Here is a 21,387-nt window from a genome sequence, read left to right on the forward strand (position 1 = left end):
CATAAAATTAAGGCAGCTAAAATCTAATTTGATCATAACAGATTCTGACAAATTCATGACTATTTGGCATTTAGAAAGGAGTTAGTATATCAGTGTTTTGAATTTCTGTGCTTAGAACTACTAGGAACTTACAACCCTAGAAAAACGTACCTTATGTAGAATTCTTTATAGTCATACAATAGTCAATCTGGTAGTCATTTCAAATTTTAAAGATTTGAATGAAATTTTCATATTTTCACCCTGCACTGCATTAGTTATATTTCTTCAAATTTAATGCAACCTTTACATTTTTTTTTGTAATCTACAAAATTAGGAAGTATAATTTTCCTCAAAATTTTCATAGCACAAAGAAAAATGAAACTTTCCTGCTATCCAGTTTATTTTTTTCGTATTTCATGTATTCAAGTGTGGCCCACTTATCTATTAGGAGTCCTATAGAAATCCGTGTTACTTTGGAAGTGATACCAGTAGGAAATGTCTCTTGGCTAAAGTTTTGGGGACCAAAGAGCAAAGGACACAAATGCATAAAATTTATGAAGTGATATTTTAATCTATTATTCCCAAGTTTGAACAGGATTAAAAGAGTTTATCCTGAGTTATTTAGCAAACTACATTCTCAGGTAAATATTTTAAACAAAATTTTCCCATTGAACAATGTGCTTTACTTAATTTTCTTTTTATTCATTTTTCGTATCTATATTCATTGTGCAGAGAAGTTATTGTCTGGTGTGTAAATTTATAACAGTTTAGAAATTATAAAGTTGGGGATCCCTGGGTGGGTCAGCGGTTCAGTGCCTTCAGCCCAGGGTTTGATCCTGGGGTCCCGGGATCGAGTCCCACGTTGGGCTCCCTGCATGGAGCCTGCTTCTCCCTCTGCCTGTGTCTCTGCCTCTCTCTGTCTCTCATGAATGAATAAATAAAAATCTTTTTAAAAAATTATAAAATTGTTTTTTCATATGAGGTGATGTGTTAAAATAAATGAATTCATTGTAGCTTATCTAATTCAATCTAACACAGGACTCTTAGGTGGCTCAGTGGTTGAGCGTCTGCTTTCAGCTCAGGGTGTGATCCCGGGGTCTCAGGATGGAGTCCCACATCAGTCTCCCTGCATGGAGCCTGCTTCTCCCTCTGCCTGTGTCTCTGCCTCTCTCTCTGTCTCTCATGAATGAATAAAGTCAATTGTTTTCATCTGTTAAAAAAATTATATTAATTTGCTTGCATAAATTTTTGGTTTAAACAGACTGGCCTTACTCCTTTGATGGAAGCTGCTTCTGGAGGATATGCAGAGGTTGGAAGAGTTCTCCTTGATAAAGGAGCAGATGTCAATGCTCCCCCTGTGCCTTCCTCAAGAGATACTGCTTTAACAATAGCAGCCGACAAAGGTCACTACAAGTTTTGTGAGCTCCTGATTAATAGGTAGGTAAATTTTATATTTATATATAGAAGTTATTGGATCCTTTCCGCTTTTGAGCACGTTTACAGTTAATCAGATGGTTTTACTTTATTCACATTTTAAAGAACAGATTATTAAAAAAAATAAAGAACGTATTATTTGCATGCTATCTTATAGAAGATAAAAGACAAATAGAGGAAATAGAAAGCCAACACCTTCTTGTAGATAACAAACTATATTAACAATTTTTTATTTTATAGGGGAGCCCATATTGATGTTCGAAACAAGAAGGGAAACACACCACTTTGGTTGGCATCCAACGGTGGTCATTTTGATGTGGTGCAATTGCTAGTGCAAGCAGGTGCTGATGTAGATGCAGCAGATAACAGGAAAATCACACCTCTTATGTCAGCATTTCGCAAGGTAATTTGATGTTGAGGGAAAAAGGTAAAATGTAATCATTTTAAACTGATTCTAAGTTGAAACCATGTGAGAAAAACGAATTACTCTTGGAAAACAGCCTGAATTTCCATACATAAATCATTGCTTTCTTTCCATTCTTTTTGTGGCCAAATCTAAGAGCTATATGGTAGTTCACTTTAATCAACATCGTTGTTAAATCACTTGGTGTCTTGACTAGTTTTGTTATGTTATACATAACACATGAGATTTAAGTATGCAGATGATGTCTATCTAAGAAAGAACAAAAAGGAGAGGACTCTTTCATAAAAACTTACTAGATCTCCTATATATGTATTAAGGCTTGCTTGTCTGCTATATTTTTAAAAGCCTTTCCATTACAGTTATGATAAACTATAAACTACTTAATATGGCTGTACAAAGCCCTGCATGATATGGCTCATGCCTGTGTCCTCAAACAGTCGTTTATGCTATCCTTCCCCTTTGTTCACTATACTTCAGCTGCTGGTCTAGAATGCACTAAATCTGTATCTGCCAGAGGGAGTTTGTTCACTGGTTTTCTTTCCCTTGCTCTTTGCTTGCTCACTTCTGCTCATCCTTTAGCTCCCAGTTTAAATGTCATTTCTTAGAGAATCCTTCCCTTAATACCCATCTAAACAAGGTCCTCTTGTTCTTTTTTATAGTACCATATTATTTTTCTTACTCCAATTTGTAATTATATATTCAAACATGTATTTAATTTTTTAATGCCTATCTTCCTGGACTGGAAGATCCAGGAAGACCAGGCTTCATGACTATCTTTGTTTAGCTTGGTGCCTGACACATACTAGGTAGTCACTAAATAGTTATTGAATGAGAACAGTGTAAGTTTTGTATCTTACAAAAAGAACTTAAAATATATTTTAGACTTGGTTCTTTTTTTTTTAATTTTTCCTTTTTAATTGAGGTGTTCTTTACATATAGTGAAATATATAAACCTAAGATGCATAGTTTAATGAGTTTTGATAAATGCATATACCTGTGTAACCCACATCCCATAAATACATTAAAAAATGCTTTTATAATCCTGGGAAGTTCCATCATGTCCATTCTCAATTCCCTGGCCTGGAGGCAACAACTTTCCTGATTTTTGTCACCATCAGCCTAATTCTTGAAGATGTTTTAGAACTTGGTTGGAGGAAAACTGCAAGTTTGGTTGTGTTAAAATAGATGGTACTTAGAATAAATTAAGATCATTCACCTCTGATTGTAGCATTTAGAAAGCATTTTACCTAGATTCAAGGCATGAGACTCATATAAATGTGAGCATCTCCCTTGTTTAGTAAGATGGACCCACAATAATGCTTTGAAGTCTAGAACATCTCTCTTTTAGGACCAGTTTCCCTTTTATATAAAGGTTCATTTCACACCACTAATTTTTATTAATGGATTTATTCTAGGAAACATTTGTTTTCTATAAAAGTTTTTCTGTTTTCAGTGGGAAATACTAGATTAAATTTAGGAGAAATGTGTGAGCATGTTTTTGTTTTCATAATTTCAATTTTCAGTTTAGTAAACTATCCAGAAGTATTACCACACCTTTTACTCTTAAATTGTTAAACACATGGGTAAATTTTTAAGGAGTTCTTTTGTGCATTTTTTGTTGTACTTCTTACAGGGTCATGTAAAAGTTGTTCAATATTTGGTGAAGGAAGTGAATCAGTTCCCTTCTGATATAGAATGCATGAGATACATAGCAACAATTACAGATAAGGTAGGTTTAATACACTGTTGTCGTACATTTTTGTTCTTTATAGAATTGTATGCTGAAGTGTGTAATTAGCAACCTTCCTTTTGTCTTATGTGAGACGGATACCTAATCTATCTATGCTTTAGTTTCTCCATGGAGAATGGATATAATAATTTTGATAAATTATTTTGAGACTTCCTTCCTGTTATGGACTATCATCACAGTGAGTGCAACTAAGGGTTATTGCTAGACTATTGGCCTGAATAGAAGGTTTTCTAAGAACACAGACTTTTTAGGAAATAGTGCCCCACCCCTTCTTAAAGATTTTTTATTTATTAGAGAGAGAGAGAGAGAGGGCATAAGCACAAGTGGCGCTGGGGGGGCGGGCAGAAGAAGCAGACTCCCACTGAGCAGGGAACCCAACATGGGACTTGAACCCTGGGATCATGACCTGAGCTGAAGGCAGACATTTAACCGACTAAGCTACCCAGGTGCCCCAATAGTGCCTTTTTTTTTTGATGAAAGATTATACTTTAAAAAAAAGGAAGAATAATGTATAACTAGACTCAAAGGATGGCTTGTATTTGGCTTAGTGAGTTTTCATTTGTTTGGGCTTTAAGTCCTGGACTTCACTGTGTTCATCAGTTCATCAGTTTATTTGGCCTGTTGATGTTATGTGTTCCTATATTTATATAATTCCATTTTCTACTCTAGGAACTCTTGAAAAAATGTCACCAATGTGTTGAGACAATTGTGAAGGCTAAAGACCAGCAGGCTGCAGAAGCAAATAAGAATGCAAGTATTCTTTTGAAGGAACTTGATCTGGAAAAGGTGAGTAAGAAAAATAATTTTTCTTTTTAGAAATTGTTGAAAATTGGGGCAGCCGGCTGACTCAACTGGAAAACCATGTGACTCTTGATCTCAGGGTCATGAGTTTGAGCCCCACTTTGGTTGTAGTAGAGATTACTTACTTATAAATAACCAAACAAATTTTTTAAAAAATTGTTGAAAATTTGCTGAAATAAATTTACCATCCTTATGAACCAAAATATCTTTCAAAGGAAATGATTATCTAGTCACTACAACTTTTTGATTGTGACCTTTTATCCTTAAAAAATACGTATTCTTTTTTTAGAAGATTTTATTCATCCATTTGACATAGAGAGAGTGAGCGAGCAAGCACAAGCAAGTGGAGTGGCAGAAGGAGAGGCAGGTTCCCCACTGAGCAGGGAGCCCGATAGTGAGCTTGATCCCAGGGCTCTAGAACCATGACACAAGCAAAAGGCAGATACTTAACCAACTGAGCACCCAGTCTCCCTTAAAAAATATTTTTAACCATATAAGTGAAAGACTAGTTTTCAAGCAGGTTGCAGTTTGCCAAATGACATTATTACCTAAGTGGTTTTAACATTAGTTTGAGAGAAAATTTAGTAAAATATTGAAAATCTTTTGCTAACTATAAAATGTGTGCTATTAGTAGTTTATTAGATCCTCCCTTATAGAGTTAGTGTCTAATATCCTAAGATGTGTGGTATAATGGAAAAGGATAAAAAAACAAGATTGCTTTTCTGGGGGTCAGTCTGCTTACCTGGAAAATGAGGGTGTTGCTGTTCAATCCAGAAGTTGTATTAAAAGAACAAACACTATGATCAAGTAAGAGTTATCTTAAGAATGCAAGAGGTAGCTTAACATGAAGATATTTTGGGCAGCCCGGGTGGTTCAGTGGTTTAGTGCCGCCTTCAGCCTAGGGTGTGATCCTGGAGACCTGGGATCGAGTCCCACGTCCGGCTCCCTGCATGCAGCCTGCTTCTCCCTCTGCCTATCTCTCTGCCTCTCTCTCTCTCTCATGAATAAATAAATAAAATCTCTTAAAAAAATGAAGATATTTTGTTGGTGATTAAAGGAAGAAAAAATACATGATTATTTTGAGAGATACTAAAACCTTGAAACCAATTCTTAGTTTACCAAAAAAAAAAAAAAAATACAGGCTGTTTGGATAGCTCGGTCATTTAAGTGTCCAACTCTTCACTTTGGCTCAGGTCATGATCTCAGGGTTATGAGATCAAGCCCTGCATTTGGCTCCATGCTGGGCGTGGAGCCTACTTAAGATTCTCTTTCTCCTTCTCCCTCTGCCCTTCCCCACCTCCCCCAAACAAACAGACAACCCTCCAAAAAAATGTATAAGCTAAGAACAGAAGGAAAGGTCTCTTACAAATCATTGAAAAAACTGTAACTTGCCCAGAATAAAAACTGATCAGATGAATGGGCAATTCACAGAAAAAGAAATAAAGGGACACCTGGGTGGCTCAGTGGTTGAGCATCTGCCTTCAACTCAGGGTGTAATCCAGGGGTCCAGGATCGAGTCCCTCATCGGGCTCCTGGATGGAGCCTGCTTCTCTCTCTGCCTATGTCTCTGCCTCTCTCTCTGTGCCTCATGAATAAATAAATAAATAAATAAAATCTTTTAAAAAGAAAGAAAGAAAGAAAGATGTCAATTTTTACCAGATTGGCAAAACTTAAAATGTAAAGATTTGATAATAGCTACTGTTGGCAAGGATGGGGAAAGGTTATCACTCTAGTGAATGGTTTTTGATATATGGTATAAATTACTATAACTATTAATAGAAGTACTTTCACAAATAAATTTAAAGGGTGGATATCCTTACTCCCACCATTCCACTTATAGAAATTTAGCCTAAGGTAAATAGACAAATGTTCAAAAGATGTGAATATATAAGGGCATTCATTGCTGATAATAAGGGGAAAAGTAGAAACCTTAGGATTATAGGTAAAATCAGAAGGGGAAAAAAGTTATATTCATTTTAAAATAAAGCAAAATTCATAGTTAGATGACTATTAAGGTACCTTTCATGTCTATAATTTTGATTTTTGTGTAGCTACCTAGGCATATGGTCAGCAATTCCCTTGAGTAGCTAACCAGTTTGTTCAGAGTGAGGAAATTCAGTTTTTAGCTGAATATGCAATCTCTTCTCTCAATCCTTTCTCATTTACAGAGGGAATTGCAAACTTTTTCTATAAAATGCCAAATAGTAGGGGCAGCCCGGGTGGCCCAGCGGTTTAGCGCCGCCTTCAGCTCGGGGTGTGACCCTGGAGACCCCGGATCGAGTCCCACGTCTGGCTCCCTGCATGGAGCCTGTGTCTCTCTATGTCTGTCATGAATAAATAAATGAAATCTTAAAAAAAAAGATTTAAAAAAAAAAATGCCAAATAGTAAATATTTTAGGCTTTGCAGGCCATATGATGTCTGTCATAAGCCCTCAGCTCTGTTGCTGTAGCACAAAAGCAGCCATAGGCAACAGCTAAATGAATGAGCATGGTTGTGTTCCAATAGAACTTTATTTATGAACACTGGAATTTGAATTCTGTGTAATTTTTAAGTGTCATGAAATACTCATTTTATTTTTTTCAATCATTTAAAATGTCAGAGTCTGTCTTGGCTTTCAGTCCATAAACACAGGCAGTAGACTGGATTTGGCATTCAGGCCATAGTTTGCCAACCTCTGATTTGGATTAAAAACATTTCAATGAATAATCAGTTTATGCCTCAAAATGGTAAATTATAATTTTGAGGAAAATGTTTTACTTAATTACCAAAGAAGAATGCATAATTTAATATGTTTCCTACGTGTTTCAAACTTTCATCATGAAGCTAGCATCTTATTACTATGTTCCCTTTTTGGGGAAAAATAAATGACATTTTCTAGTACTAACCATAGCAAAATCTAAAAGTGATCACAATTATATATGTGGCTTTAAAAATTTTATAAAGTAGGAAAATAATTTTTATAATAGTATCTGGTCAATATTTTTACAGTGAGATTTTTTAGTAGTTTATAAAGATCATGATAGCTGCACTTTAGTCAAACAGATACTACATAAATGTATTTTTATTTTCATAAATGTATTTTTTAACAGCATTACTAAGGTTTAATTCACACACACAGTTCACAGACTTAAAGTCTACATTTCAGGGGTGATTGGCTGGCTCAGTGGGTAGAGCATGTAACTCTTGATCTGAGGGTCATGAGTTCAAGCCCCATGTTGTTGGGTGTAGAGATTAGTTTAAAAAAAAAATATATATATATATATATATATATTTATATAAATTTTCAGAGTACCTGGGTGGCATAGTTAAGCATTGGACTTCAGTTGAGGTCGTGATCTTGGGATCCTGGTCCCAAGAGGGGCTCCCCGCTCACCAGGGAGTCTGTTTGTCTCTCTCCTTCTGCCTCTCCCCCTGCTTGTATTCTCCTGTCTTTTTCTCAAATAAATTCAATTTTAAAAATATATATTTTTTCAAACACACAAACAATCCAGTGGCTTTTAGTATATTCAGAATTGTGCATTCATCACCACAGTCAATTTTAGAATATTTTCACATTGCTAAAAAGAAACCCTACACCCTTTAAGTATCACCCCCTTCAATCCCTGTATGCTTGGTTAACCATTAAACTATTCTTTGGGGAACCCTGGGTGGCGCAGCGGTTTAGCGCCTGCCTTTGGCCCAGGGCGCGATCCTGGAGACCCGGGATCAAATCCCACGTCGGGCTCCCGGTGCATGGAGCCTGCTTCTCCCTCGGCCTGTGTCTCTGCCTCTTTCTCTCTCTCTCTCTGTGTGTGTGACTATCATAAATAAATAAAAATTAAAAAAAAAAACTATTCTTTATCTTTATGGATTTGCTTATTCTGGACATTTCATATAAATGGAATCATACAATGTTTGTTCCTCTGTGACTGGCTTCTTTTATTTCATGTTTTCAAGGTTCAACCATATTGTCACATGTATCAATACTTAATTTCTTTTTATTGCTAAATAATATCCCATCCCACACACATATTTATTTGTCCATTCATTAGTTGATGGACATTCAGGTTGTTTCCTCCTTATAAGTATACAATAGGTATACAAGTTTTTCTTTTTTTTTTAATATGGAATGAATTCTTCTTCTTTTAAAGATTTTATTTATTCATAGAGACAGAGAAAGAGAGAGAGAGGCAGAGACACAGGCAGAGGGAGAAGCAGGCTCCATGCAGAGAGCCTGACGTGGGACTCGATCCAGGGTCTCCAGGATCACGCCCTGGGCTGCAGGCGGCGCTAAACCGCTGTGCCACCGGGGCTGCCCGGAATGAATTTTTTTAAATATGAATTTGCACGTTATCCTTGTTCAGGGGCCATGCTAATCTTCTGTGTATTGTTAGAGGTTTTTAGTATATAAAAGCAAGCACAGTATACAAATTTTGTATACAAGTTTGCTATGTATACAAAGTGATCATAGTATACAAGTTTTTGTATGAACATATTTTCATTTTACTTTTCTATCTATCATATATAGATATATATATGAAGGGAATTGCTAGATCACATGGTAATTCTATGTTTAAACATTTGAGGAACTGCCAGATTATTTTCCAAAGCAGCTGCATTATTTTTTGTTCCTACCAGCAGGGTTTGTAGGTTTTAATTTTTCCACATCCTCACCAATATTTGCTATTATCTGTCTTTTTTTTTTTTTTTTAGATTTTATTTATTTATTCATGAGAGACAGAGAGAGAGAGAGAGAGAGAGAGGCAGAGACACAGGCAAGAGGGAGAAGCAGGCTCCATGCAGGGTCTCTAGGATCAGGCCCTGGGCTGAAGCTGGCACTAAACCGTTGAGCCACCCAGGTTGCCCTATTATCTGTCTATTTTATTTTATCCATCTAGTGGATATCGTGTGGTTATCTTATGATTTTGATTTGCTTTTCTTTGATGTCTAGTAGTTATTGAGCATATGTCTTCATATGTTTTGACTATTCATATATATGTATATATAATACACAATACATATATGTATATATAATACATAATTTTTCATAGATATATATCTATAATATGTATATAATTTTTCATATATATATATATATATATATAGTCTTTGAAAAAATGCCTGTTCGGGTACTTTGTATATTTTTTAATTGAGTTATTTGTCTTTTCATTATTGAGTCATGAGACTTCTTTATAGATTCTTGATACAAATCCCTTACCAGATGTATGATTTGCAAAAAATTTTTCCCATTTCATGCATTCTTTTTACTTTGTTGATGGTTCCACTGAAGTACAAAAATTTAATTTTGATGATGTCCAGTTTATCTTTTGTGTGTGTGTGCTTTTTAAGTATGTTTTGAGACTGATATCCATGGGAATCCCCATCTATCGTAAACAAAAATATTCATTCTTTATTTTAAATGATTGCATTATTGGTAAAATGTTATACCTACTTAATTTGCAGTCAAGAGAGGAGAGCAGAAAACAGGCTCTTGCAGCTAAAAGAGAAAAAAGGAAAGAAAAGAGAAAAAAGAAAAAAGAGGAACAGAAAAGGAAGCAGGAAGAAGATGAGGAAAACAAACCTAAGGAGAATTCAGAACTACCAGAGGATGAAGATGAAGAAGAGAATGATGAAGATGGTAAGAATGACCCTTCCAAATTAGGATAAAATTCTGTTTATCAACTTCATTTTGAGTACTTTTTATTCTAATTCTAGTTAGATATCCAGTACTTTAATCTGAAGTTGATAGTTGGCTTTTATAGTAAATATTTCTGAATATTTTACATTGTGAAGTGATACAGAGAAACAAAAAGGGGAAGGCAAGCATGTAATTTGAAGTTCAGTTGTAAGTTCTGTCAAAGGTCATGTATGTCTTGAATGTGATACAGTAAAGAGATTTGCCAGCTTCTCTTCAGGTTCTACCCTACCCTTTCCTCCTTCATTTGGAATCTAGGGAGAGGTCCATTTCCTCAATAAATTTTGAGCTAAGGTTTGGGCTCAAAGCTATACAGGGCTAGAGTTCATTATTCTCAGAGTTGTTTTGTGCATTTTAGCAGTGCTCGTAGTAGACAAGTAATTGTTCTAAGTTTTTATTAAAATTCAAGTTCATGAACATAGTGTAATATTAGTTTCAAATGTACAATTTAGGTGACTCAGTACTTCTGTGCAACACCTGGTGCTCATCACGAGTGTACTCCTTAATCCCCATCACCTGTTTCACCCATCCTCCACCCACCTCCCCTCTGGTAACCATCAGTTTTGTTCTCTACAGTTAAGAGTGTTTCTTAGTTGGTCTCTCCTCTTTTTTTTTCCCATTGCTCCTTTGTTTTGTTCCTAAATTCCACATATGAATGAAATCATATAGTATTTGTATTTCTCTGACAGACTTATTTTGCATAGCATAATACTCCCCACCTACCAATTCAAAGGGGTACATGCAACCCCAAAGTTTATATCAGCATTATTGACAATAACCCAACTATGAAAATTTTCCTGAATTTAAGCTGTATTGTGATTTTTGGTTAGTTCATGCGAGTAGCATCTCAGATTTTAAGAATGTTATGGTATGAATGTTTCATATCAAGTTAGACATTAAAATAGTATATAGTACCTGTGTTCTAACAATGAAGATTTCTTTATTTACTAATGAATACTGGTGAAAGGAAAAGATGACTTAAGGGACTGAATTATTGTGAATTATTATGTATATCTTGTCACAGTTTGTTTTGAGATCTGTGGCTATGAGTGTGATTTTTATCCTTTTGATAATTTCAGTGGAGCAAGAAGTTCCCATAGAACCTCCTAGTGCAACGACCACTACCACAATTGGAATCTCTGCAACATCTGCAACATTCACAAATGTGTTTGGGAAAAAAAGGGCCAACGTGGTGACAACCCCCAGCACCAATCGGAAAAATAAGAAGAACAAAACAAAGGAGACCCCTCCCACTGCTCATTTAATATTACCAGAACAACATATATCCTTAGCACAGCAAAAAGCTGATAAAAATAAAATAAATGGAGAACCCAGAGGTGGTGGTACAGGTGGAAATAGTGACTCTGATAACTTGGACAACACAGACTGCAACAGTGAGAGTAGCAGTGGTGGTAAAAGCCAAGAGTTAAATTTCACTATGGATGTGAATTCCTCTAGTGATAGGAGATACACCTCACTGCTACTCCATTCCCAAGAAGAGAAGACAAGTACTGCCACTTCCAAAACTCAGACACGGTAAATTTTTCTGATTGTTAACTCTACATCCACCTTTCCTTTTTCATGACCCACTCAAGAATCTGAAATACATTTTTTAGCACAAGTTGTATTAAACAATTTAGATCTACCACATTATCTGTCTTCAGTATTCAAAACTGAAATTCACTACTGTCCTAATCACATGCAACTTAGGAAGTGAGATTATTAGAGATTTTTATGATTCAGTTTTGAAGTTGAAAATACTAGCATATATTGATTTTATTTTCACTATGTCATTTTTACTGATTGTAGTGCAACTTCTGGCTTCTGAGTCCACTTTAATACTGAAATAGATAATCAGCTCTTTGCTCTGTTTTTTCTGATTTTCTGAACTGATGTGCCAAATTTTAATTCAAATATTTCAGCATAACTTTGTCTATAAATGGTCTCGTGAGTTTCAGTCTTAAAATTTGTTTTACTGGACTTGATAATTCTTTCTTCTCAGACTTGAAGGTGAAACAAGTACTAATTCCTTATCAACAAGCTGTAAGTCAGTGCCATTGCCATTAAGTTCTCCAAACATAAAGCTGAATCTGACTAGCCCCAAAAGGGGACAGAAAAGAGAAGAAGGATGGAAAGAAGTTGTAAGAAGGTAAGTAGAATTAGTCTTATCTTTTTAACTGGCAGAGACTATGCATAGGTTTTTTTTTAAAGAGGTAGTTACCCAATTACTTAATAATTTGAATGTGTTTAATTGGCTAAAGTAAAATGAGAAGGCATATGTAAATTTTGTGTACATATTTTATATGACACAACAAATGTTGGCTTTACAATAACAAAATGTATTTATAGACATTTTCAGATGTTTCCAGACATTTCCAGACAAACCATACAAAATGCTCACAAGCTTCTTGTAAAGATTCTATACTTGACAGCAAAGTCACAATGTTATTTGTGAGGACTATGATGTATGTTTAATAAAAACAGTCAAGTTTGTCCATATACATTGTTTAAATAAAGTTAGACTGGTTTTTTTAAAGATTTTTATTTATTTGAGAGAGAGAGTACAAGCAGGGGGAGTGGCAGAGGGAGAGAGAGAAGTAGACTCCTCACTGAGCAGGGAGCCTGACACAGGGCTCAATCCCAGGACCCTGGGATCCTGGGACCATGACCTGAGCTGAAGGCAGATATTAAACCGACTGAGCCACCCAGGGGCTCCTGAGTAAAGTTAGACTTTGCTGGAGAGTGTGTTCTAAAGAACTGGTTAGCCACTATTAACCAATAGAGTTGCTATTCACCATAACAAGGGGGAAAGGAGCCCATAATATTAAAACTATCTTCACCCTCAAAAAAGAATTACAATGCTTTATACTTAAACCATGAGGAAGGAGATGAATAAAAACAGACAGGCCACTGCTTTAAAATGTTTTGTACAGTCCAGATGATAATTTTAGCCTCTGTTCACGCTTTACAACAAGGAAGATTTGCTAATGGCATTAAATCACCAAAGGAGGGATGCCTGGGTGGCTCAGCAGTTTAGCGCCTGCCTTCAGCCCAGGGTGTGATCCTGGAGTCCTGGTGGGATTGAGTCCCACATCAGGTTCCCTGTATGGAGCCTGCTTCTCCCTCTGCCTGTGTCTCTGCCTCTTTCTCTCTCTCTCTCTCTCTGTCTCCCTCTCTCTCGCTCTCTTTTTCTCTCTCCCTGTATCTCTCATGAATAAATAAATAAATAATCTTTTTAAAAAATAAATAAATAACCAAAGGACTGAGATGTCTGGGTTTTTATTCTGTACTGTTCCTAAAGATTGTGTCCATTAAATGCAAACAAAAAGAAATCTTGACAGAATAGAAGAGATGCACCCTTGAGAAGCAGTTACCCAATTACTTAATAATTTGAATGTGGTTAGTTGGCTAAAGTAAAATGAGAAGCCATATGTAAATTTTGTATACATATTTTATATGACACAACAAATGTTGGCTTCACAATAACAAAATATATTTACAGACATTTCCAGATTGATTTAAGTATTACTCGTGGCATATAGCCTAATCCATGCTCTACTTTTCAAAGTATCTGAATATATCCTTCCCAGCATTAAGGTGTGGTAAATTTTAATCATGAAAAGTACCTCAAGGGCTGCCATTGTTACTCTTTTGGATGGAATAATGCAGGTTTTTGCAGTTCCCTCCTTGCAAAGGGAAATCATGGGGCCCAGCACTGAGGACTTAAAAATAATGGGAAAATAACTCTCATCTGGTTCTGCTTTAATGCTTAAGAACTGCTTCTACCAGCAAACATTGGGTTTCGTTGATAGTCCTTAGGGGCAGGAGGCCATCTTATCAGATCCCAAGTTCAGCCTCTGGTCTTCTCTCCACCTCTGCTCAGCTCACATATGAATGGAAGTCTCGCATTCCACCTGTGACTTGCTTTTTATGTAGTTCAAATCTGAGGCTTTTTTTTTTTTTATTGCTAAGTATAAATTATTGACATTGATAAGCTAGCCTCTAGTATTTGGTATGAAGTTTAACAGTATGTTATACATCATTTAAACTTTGGAAGAGTGTGTCCATATGGTTGTTGCAGCTTAGTTGACATGTGATGTTTGGAGCAGATTTAAATGCTTAGATCACAAGTTATTTAAAATAAAGTTTTGTGGGGCATCTGGGTGGCTCATTGGTTGAGCATCTGCCTTTGGTTCAGGCCATGATCCCAGGGTCCTAGGATTGAGTCCCACATCAGGCTCCCCACAGGGAGCTTGCTTCTCCCTCTGCCTATGTCTGTGCCTCTCTCTGTGTCTCTCATGAATAAATAGATAAAATCTTTAAAAATAAATTAATTAAAATATATAACATACAATTTTGTTATGGGGTGCCTGGGTGGCTCAGTCAGTTAAGCATCTGCCTTCAGCTCAGGTCATGGTCCTGGGGTCCTGAGATCAAGCCCCACATCAGGCTTCCTGCTCAGCAGAGAGCCTGTTTCTCCCTCTCCCTCTGCTGCTCCCCCTGCTTGTGTTCTGTGTGTGTGTATCAAATAAATAAAATCTTTTTTAAAAAACATTTTTGTTTTAAATGACAAGTAATTTTTACTTTCACTAAATTAAATTCAATGTAAGAGGTCAGTTGTAATACTTTCCCCTTTAATGTTTGAGAAATATTATTCTACAGGTGTCCATGAACATAGTCACTGAGACATCTTTTTAAATAAAGACAATTTGCTTTTATGAGCTCATGTGTAGTATTCAATTTCTAGGTCAAAGAAATTGTCTGTTCCAGCTTCTGTAGTTTCCAGGATAATGGGAAGAGGAGGCTGCAACATCACTGCAATACAAGATGTTACAGGCGCCCATATTGATGTGGATAAACAAAAAGATAAGAATGGTGAAAGAATGATCACAATAAGGTAATTGTGAAAAATGTATATTACTTGTTCTGTATGGAAATTAAATATTTTTAGAAGCAAACTTTTGTTAGGATATGGTACAATCAAGAATTTTATTCTAGGGCAGCCCCTGTGGCGCAGCGGTTTAGAGCCGCCTACAGCCTGGGGTGTGATCCTGGAGACCAGGGATTGAGTTCCACGTCGGGCTCCCTGCATGGAGCTTGCTTCTCTCTCTGCCTCTCTCTCTCTCTCTCTCTCTCTCTCTGTGTGTGTCTCTATGAATAAATAAATAAAATTAAAAAAAAAGAATTTTATTCTATGGTTAAGATTACCTGTTTTTTTTGTTTTGGTTTGGTTTTTTATGTCTTTGATCTTGTTTTGTTTTTTGTTTTCTCCCCAGGGGTGGTACAGAATCAACAAGATATGCAGTTCAGCTTATCAATGCACTTATTCAAGATCCTGCTAAGGAACTGGAAGACTTGATTCCTAAAAATCATATCAGAACACCTGCCAGCACCAAATCTATCCATGCAAACTTCTCATCTGGAGTAGGCACCACAGCAGCTTCCAGTAAAAATGCATTTCCTTTGGGTGCTCCAACTCTTGTAACCTCACAGGCGACAACATTATCTACGTTCCAGCCAACTAATAAACTTACCAAGAATGTTCCAGCAAATGTACGTTCTTCTTTCCCAGTTTCTCTACCCTTGGCTTACCCCCACCCTCATTTTGCCCTGCTGGCTGCTCAAACTATGCAACAGATTCGGCATCCTCGCTTACCCATGGCCCAGTTTGGAGGAACCTTTTCACCCTCTCCTAACACTTGGGGGCCATTCCCAGTGAGACCTGTGAATCCTGGCAACACCAATAGCTCTCCAAAGCATAATAACGCAGGCCGTCTACCTAACCAGAACGGGACTGTCTTACCCTCAGAGTCTGCTGGGCTAGCTACCGCCAGTTGTCCTATCACTGTCTCTTCAGTAGTTGCTGCCAGTCAGCAGCTGTGTGTGACTAATACCCGGACTCCTTCATCAGTCAGAAAGCAGTTGTTTGCCTGTGTACCTAAGACGAGTCCTCCGGCAACAGTGATTTCTTCTGTGACAAGCACTTGTAGTTCCTTGCCTTCTGTTTCCTCTGCACCTGTCACTAGCGGGCAAGTTCCCACCACATTTCTGCCCGCAAGTACTCCTCAAGCCCAGCTTTCTTCACAGAAGATGGAGTCTTTCTCTGCCATGCCACCCCCCAAAGAGAAAGTATCCACACAGGATCAGGCCATGGCACACCTGTGCACCCCATCTTCCACTGCCAATAGTTGCAGTAGCTCTGCCAGCAACACCCCAGGAGCTCCAGAAACTCACCCATCCAGTAGTCCTGCTCCTCCCTCCAGTAACACACAGGAGGAGGTACCACCATCCAGTGTGTCTGATTTAAGTCCCATGTCGATGCCTTTTGCATCTAACTCAGAACCAGCTCCATTGACTTTGGCATCACCCAGACTGGTTGCTGCTGATAATCAGGACACCAGTAATTTACCTCAATTAGCTGTACCAGCACCTCGAGTTTCTCATCGAATGCAGCCCAGAGGTTCTTTTTATTCAGTGGTACCAAATGCAACTATCCACCAGGATCCCCAGTCTATTTTTGTCACAAATCCAGTTCCTTTAACACCACCTCAAGGCCCACCAGCTGCAGTGCAGCTTTCTTCAGCCATGAACATTATGAATGGTTCTCAGATGCACATTAACCCAGCAAATAAATCTTTGCCACCTACATTTGGCCCAGCCACGCTTTTCAATCACTTCAGTAGTCTTTTTGATAGCAGTCAGGTGCCAGCTAACCAGGGTTGGGGAGATGGTCCACTGTCCTCACGAGTTGCTGCAGATGCCTCTTTCACTGTTCAGTCAGCGTTCCTGGGTAACTCTGTACTTGGACACTTGGAAAATGTGCACCCAGACAACTCTAAGGCACCTGGCTTCAGACCTTCCCAGCGAGTTTCTACTAGTCCAGTGGGTAAGTTATAACTATTACTGCAGCTCAGTATGGGGTTCTACCAGCATAACTGATTCCTCCAAGATAACAAAGCAGCTATTTTGTACTTACATACACCCAGGTGGCCCTATAGACATTTTTTAAATCATAGCAAGGGTTTGCATTTCTCAGATTTAAAAAGTTTGTCTTGCAAAGGTACCAGTCCCTAATCTACATTATTCTTTGTTATCAGTCTTGGGTCTTCAAACTGAATATTAAGTGATGTTTCATATTTCATAGTATTCTTTATTATTTACATTAGATAGAGATGATTGAAGAGATCCAGTCATTTGTGGGTTCTTACTGTAAAAAGACCAATTTAGATTCATCATTTTGGTTTCTCAAAATTACAGATTAGCTGCTGAGGCATTATAAGGAAGATAAAGATAGATAGGAGTCTAGTGTTGCCTTGAAGATAAATAAAAAACCAGAGTCTGTTTTCCAGAATCTAGGAGCCAGATTTCACAGTGTTTTGCACTATTCTGAAAAGCAAATTAGAAATCACAGCTGAGGGATACCTGGGTGGTTTAACGTTTGAGCACCTGCCTTTGGCTCAGAGCATGATCCTGGAGTCCCGGGATTGAGTCCCACATCGGGCTTCCTACATGGAACCTGCTTCTCCCTCTGCCTAAGTCTCTGCTTCTCTCTCTCTCTCTCTCTCTCTCATGAATAAATAAATAAAATCTTAAAAAAAAAAAAAAAAAAGAAGAAGAAGTCGTAGCTGACATGGAATGGGGGTAAGTAGCTCTGGCCAAGGGCACCTGGGTGGCCCAGTGATCGAGTGCCTGCCTTTGGCTCAGGTCGTGATCCCGGAGTCTGGGGTTCGAGTCCCGCATCGGGCTCCCCACAGGGAGTCTGCCTCTCCCTTGTGCCTAGGTCTCTGGCCTCTCTCTGTGTGTCTCTCATGAATAAATAAAATCTTTTTAAAAAAGAAGCAGCAGCAGCTTGGGACACCTGGGTAGCTCAGTGTGAACATCTGCCTTCAGCTCAGGGCGTGATCCTGGGATCCAGGATCCAGCTTCTCCCTCTGCCTTTGTCTCTGCCTCTTTCTCTTTCTCTCATGAATAAAAATAAAATCTTATAAAAGAAGAAGAAGAAGAAGAAGAAGAAGAAGAAGAAGAAGAAGAAGAAGAAGAAGAAGAAGCAGCAGCAGCAGCTCTGTGGCCACTTAGCAGTTTTCTTTCAGTTAGAAAAATGTCTTTTATAGCCCATCCTTCCTTTTTGCTAATCATAAACTGATCTGTGGTGTTGAAAATTTGGGAGTTTATGGATATAGTATAATTTTATCCATAAACTAACTTAACTTCCAGATATTTTTTTAATTTACTTGTCTTTTAGGAAAACATAACTGTTATATAATCTTTCAAGTAGATATATAAGGTTACATAAGATCATCTATAGTCCAAAATATTCTCTTGGATTTCTTTCTTCCATTTCCTTTCTTTATTTTTTTCTGTAAATCAGTATCTATTTTAACTTTTCATTTTGGGGAAACTGCAATAGAGGTTTTCAAAGGCCACAGGGTGAAAGAACTCATTGCCAGTGCTCGGGCAATCCGTGTAGAAAACATTAATCTTTGAACTGACTGGCACTAACGTGTGAATTACAAGTGCCTTAGCCCAAGTTTGACTTCAGGTCTCTCATATTCCAGTGTTTGAGCTTTTTGCACTCTAATACTGTATCCCAGAAGATGTACAGATTATTAATTTTTAGACAAAAGTAAAAGGAGAGAAAAAATTATCCATCTAGTTTGGTAGAGAACAAGGTTTGGAGATCTTAATTACTCACATCTATATAGCCTCAATTATTTACTGTTAATTAAAAACAATCATTTTTTGAAAGCAAGCCTTAGCCTGGACCTTCCCTCTGGGGTCCAGGATTGGTAAGCCTGGACTTAACTGCCTATCTAGTTTCTTTTGTTGATCCTTGTTTTTCATAATTTGTCATAGATACAGTTTATTCTTCTGGTTGACAGGTAAGAATTAGTAATACTGAAGACAATAGAGAAGGATGTGGAGAAATTGGAAACCTCAAATGCTGCCAGTGGAAATTCAAAGTCATACAGCAACTTGAGAAAAATAGTTCTTGGCATTTCTTCAAAAAGTTACATGTAGTTACCATATTGATCCAGTAATTCCACTCTTAGGTGAAAGAGAAACATGTCTACACAAAAAACTGGTATTCAGATATTCATGGCAGCATAATAACCCAAAAGTGGAAACAACCCACGGTCCCTCAATTGATAAATACCAAAATAAAATGTGGTGTGTTGATATAATGGGATTACTATTCAGCAGTGATAAGGAAAGAAGTACAGATGCATGCTACAGCATGGATGAACCTTGAAAACATTATGCTAAGTGAAGGGAGCCAGTTGCAGAAAGATCACATACTATATAATTCCATTTATATGAAATTTCCAGGACAGACTAATTGATAGAGACTGTATATTATTGGTTGTTTGGAGAATGAGAAGTTACAGGTAATAGGTACAGAGTTTCTTTTAGGGAAGACAAAAATGTTCTAAATTTTTTTTTCTAAGATTGTATTTATTCATGAGAGACGCAGAAGGAGAAGCAGGCTCCATTCATGAAGCCTGAGGGACTCAAAAGGAATTAAGTATACTTTGAACTTTTAGTTTAGCTTTAGTTTTAGCTTTAAGCTTTTAGTTAGCTTTTAGTTTAGTTTTAGCTTTAAGCCTTGGCTAATTGGATGTCTTGGACCTGTTTTCTTGCAGGCTTACCATCCATTGACCCATCAGGCAACTCCCCATCTTCCTCTTCAGCTACTCTGACAAGTTTTTCCGGCATACCTGGAACACGGGTTTTCCTGCAAGGGCCAGCTCCTGTTGGGACTCCAAGTTTCAACAGACAACATTTTTCCCCCCATCCTTGGACAAGCGCCTCAAACTCATGTAGGAATCCTGAAGGAACTCTTCCCAAAGAGTCTTGAATAAATTATGAAACTATTTGTTTCAGGGAATACTACATAGTAACTTTAGTAAGCTAAAGTTTAGTAAACTAGAGTAACTGGTATGATGGCTTGCAGATACCAAAGGTTTGTATTGCAGTCCTGTCAAAAATTGTCAGTCATTCGTAGAAAACTTGAGAAGGAACAAGACATCCTTCCAAGCCAGAAATGTTTACTCTGAGTTGAATGAAGAAAAGAGGTACTACATGTAGTTTTATAAAAGGACCCTTTGTGGGGAGAATTGCAAAATAATTTCTTTAATCTGGAAAGAAGCAGATTTATGTATCTAGTCAGTTTGGTATGATTCTTAGTTTATCTTTACATTTTAGGAAACCATATTATTGCCACTTGTAAGTGAAAATATGCCTTTGTTCTTCATTATTTCAATATTTAGAACAGATGAAGTTCTCCCAGTACTTAAACAGGATTTGATTTTTTAAAATGAGCGTCATGAAGCAGTCAAGGAGTATTGGCCCTTTTGACAAGGAAAACTACCAACATTACCTGAAAATCCCATTAAGAAACAAAGCCATGAGTTGAATTCAAGATATTTGCTAACATTTAACTTTTTATCCTTATGGAGAAAAAGGACTGTAGAAAGAGAATAGCTAAATATAGAGGACCACCAGCTCTTTTCCAAACAATATGCTGGTTACTGTACAAACATTGCCACATTTAAGTTAATTTAAAATTTTAAATTAATATGGCCTTCCTTTCTAGCTTTATTCAGCAATCTGGAAAAAAATTTTTAGACTATTTGTTTATACTTTGTATGTGCAGAAGTAATATAGGATAATATTCATAGAACTTACATATTTTCATTTGAATGATCTTATAAAATGAAATTTTTCTTTACAGAACCTGTGTTGTGGAATAGATGTTTCCAACAAGGTTTCTCATATTCTTATAATTAGTTTTTAATGTAATAAAACAATAGACAAATATTTTGCCACCAGGTGACTCTCCTATTCCATCTGTTTCTTCGGGATCATCTTCACCTCTTTCAGCCACCTCTGCCCCACCAACATTGGGCCAACCAAAAGGAGGCAGTGCCAGTCAGGATCGAAAGATACCTCCCCCCATTGGAACAGAGAGATTAGCCCGGATTCGACAAGGAGGGTCTGTCGCACAAGCCCCTGTGGGGACCAGTTTTGTCGCTCCCGTTGGACACAGTGGAATCTGGTCATTTGGTGTCAACGCTATGTCAGGTATAGTTACCTTGTCCTACGTCCAGAGGGATAGATATCTCAAGTAAGTTGTGGGATTTTGCCATTAAAACATAGTTCCTTAAAACAAAATAGCTTAGTTCCTACACTTAACAGTCGGTAGGAGTGTTTATACCTTTGAAGAATTCAAACCAGTCTCAGAGATTGGAATATTAATTTGATTTATACATAATAATATATGTAATATGTATAATAATAATAAATATAGATTAGAAGTAAAAGAT

At 37.2% G+C, this 21,387-nt stretch overlaps 1 protein-coding gene and 1 non-coding gene across 2 annotated transcripts in view; one reads left to right on the plus strand and one right to left on the minus strand.

Annotated features, from left to right (window-relative positions):
* ANKHD1 (ankyrin repeat and KH domain containing 1) overlaps positions 1-21,387 on the plus strand; it is a 118,840-nt gene that overhangs the window by 95,416 nt on the left and 2,037 nt on the right. Inside the window, exons 21-31 of the mRNA NM_001204095.1 lie at positions 1,241-1,416; positions 1,654-1,816; positions 3,471-3,566; positions 4,257-4,373; positions 9,832-10,006; positions 11,143-11,599; positions 12,066-12,212; positions 14,811-14,960; positions 15,340-16,949; positions 19,705-19,881; positions 20,945-21,145. Of these exons, the coding sequence (NP_001191024.1) occupies positions 1,241-1,416; positions 1,654-1,816; positions 3,471-3,566; positions 4,257-4,373; positions 9,832-10,006; positions 11,143-11,599; positions 12,066-12,212; positions 14,811-14,960; positions 15,340-16,949; positions 19,705-19,881; positions 20,945-21,145 (3,469 nt within the window). The remainder of the gene's footprint in view (positions 1-1,240; positions 1,417-1,653; positions 1,817-3,470; positions 3,567-4,256; positions 4,374-9,831; positions 10,007-11,142; positions 11,600-12,065; positions 12,213-14,810; positions 14,961-15,339; positions 16,950-19,704; positions 19,882-20,944; positions 21,146-21,387) is intronic.
* Positions 8,689-8,796, minus strand: LOC119870546. Its single transcript, XR_005356221.1, has one exon. It is a non-coding gene; the product is annotated as a U6 spliceosomal RNA (small nuclear RNA).

This window comes from Canis lupus, chromosome 2, assembly GCF_011100685.1.
Source record: "Canis lupus familiaris isolate Mischka breed German Shepherd chromosome 2, alternate assembly UU_Cfam_GSD_1.0, whole genome shotgun sequence".
Taxonomy (NCBI): domain Eukaryota; kingdom Metazoa; phylum Chordata; class Mammalia; order Carnivora; family Canidae; genus Canis; species Canis lupus.